Consider the following 1,258-nt stretch of genomic DNA (forward strand, 5'->3'; position numbering starts at 1 on the left):
ATTCGGCCAGTAAAATAAAGAAATAAGATGAAAGCTTTGATAATATTTATTTTTATGTTAAATCCAATTAATGAGATAAAATCATAATTATTGTTACACAACAGTAACAATTTAAGACCTAATAGAAAAAAGGAACCTGTATGATTGTTTAAAAAGAAAAACATAATACAGACGGAACATTTAATAAAACATCCCAAAATATAATTACATCACTATTCAAAAATCTGCTCATAAATTCATTCAATCTCTGTTCCTGTAGATTAATTGTGTTCCCTACTGTTATTGTTATGCAACTGAATATTATAAAAATAGTCACTGAGTCAGTTTACTCAATGATGGAAAGGGTCCCTTAAGACAAGGTTGGGAACCAGTGATCTACACGGTGATTTTCACGTCCACAATATAACCCCCTTTTAATGCAACTTATTATCTGTCTCCTTCCATTATGACTGAGTCTGTTGATGGGTGGGGAAGACCAACAGGCAAGAACAGCGAAAATAAAGAGAATCTACACAGATTTAAATGGCTTGTGTCTGTATAGGCTATTAATAGTAGTTTTCTGTTTCAACGAATCAATGGAATAAATTAAATGCTGTGATAATGGCCTACTGTGTTGTATTGTATACTGTTTCTTACATTACCCTTAAAATCACAAGGCCTTGTGACCCCTTGTGAAGCTTTGGCGACCCCTACGTTCAATTCAATTCAATTCAATTCAATTTTATTTGTAGAGAGAGAGAGAGAGAGAGAGAGAGAGAGAGAAAGAGAGAAAGAGAGAAAGAGAGAAATGGGATTCCATATTTGTCATTGTACGTCTACTTCAATAGAAAGTAAAGTTAATGTTAAAAAAAGTAGCTACCGTTTACATATATACAAATGAAATGAAATGTTCCAGGATTCCAGGACGTTTCTGAAAACTATTGTGAAAGATTTGGGCCGGAAGTGTCGCTGTTGTTGCTGCTGCTGGCAGAACACGGAAGTTAGAAAGTGGCTGTGGCTGACAACATGGAGGAGCCCACACATTTGACAGTTTTAAACATGTCCAAAGTGGAAATGTTGAGGACGGTGGTGAGTCAGCGTCTAATGGCGGCCGCGGAGGAGATATTTGGTGTGTTTGAGAGAACCATAGTGGAGTACGAAGAGGAACTTTTTCTTTCAAAGCGGGAGAACGAGCGACAGCGCAGACTACTGGACAACATTCTGAATCCTGAAGTTCGCTTACACAGAGCAGGTTAGTGTTCAATCGGCGTCCAGCTAC

The 1,258-nt window shown here is 37.3% G+C and overlaps 1 protein-coding gene across 1 annotated transcript in view; it reads left to right on the plus strand.

The window, feature by feature from the left end:
- The first annotated feature begins 978 nt into the window (after positions 1 to 978).
- LOC118329993 (zinc finger protein 250-like) overlaps positions 979 to 1,258 on the plus strand; it is a 5,410-nt gene continuing 5,130 nt past the window's right edge. Inside the window, exon 1 of the mRNA XM_035664359.1 lies at positions 979 to 1,231. Coding sequence (XP_035520252.1) covers positions 1,006 to 1,231 — 226 coding nt within the window. The 5' untranslated portion in view covers positions 979 to 1,005. The remainder of the gene's footprint in view (positions 1,232 to 1,258) is intronic.

The sequence above is a fragment of the Morone saxatilis genome, unplaced genomic scaffold, assembly GCF_004916995.1.
Source record: "Morone saxatilis isolate NCDOM2014 unplaced genomic scaffold, NCSU_SB_2.0 Contig2, whole genome shotgun sequence".
Classification (NCBI taxonomy): Eukaryota; Metazoa; Chordata; class Actinopteri; family Moronidae; genus Morone; species Morone saxatilis.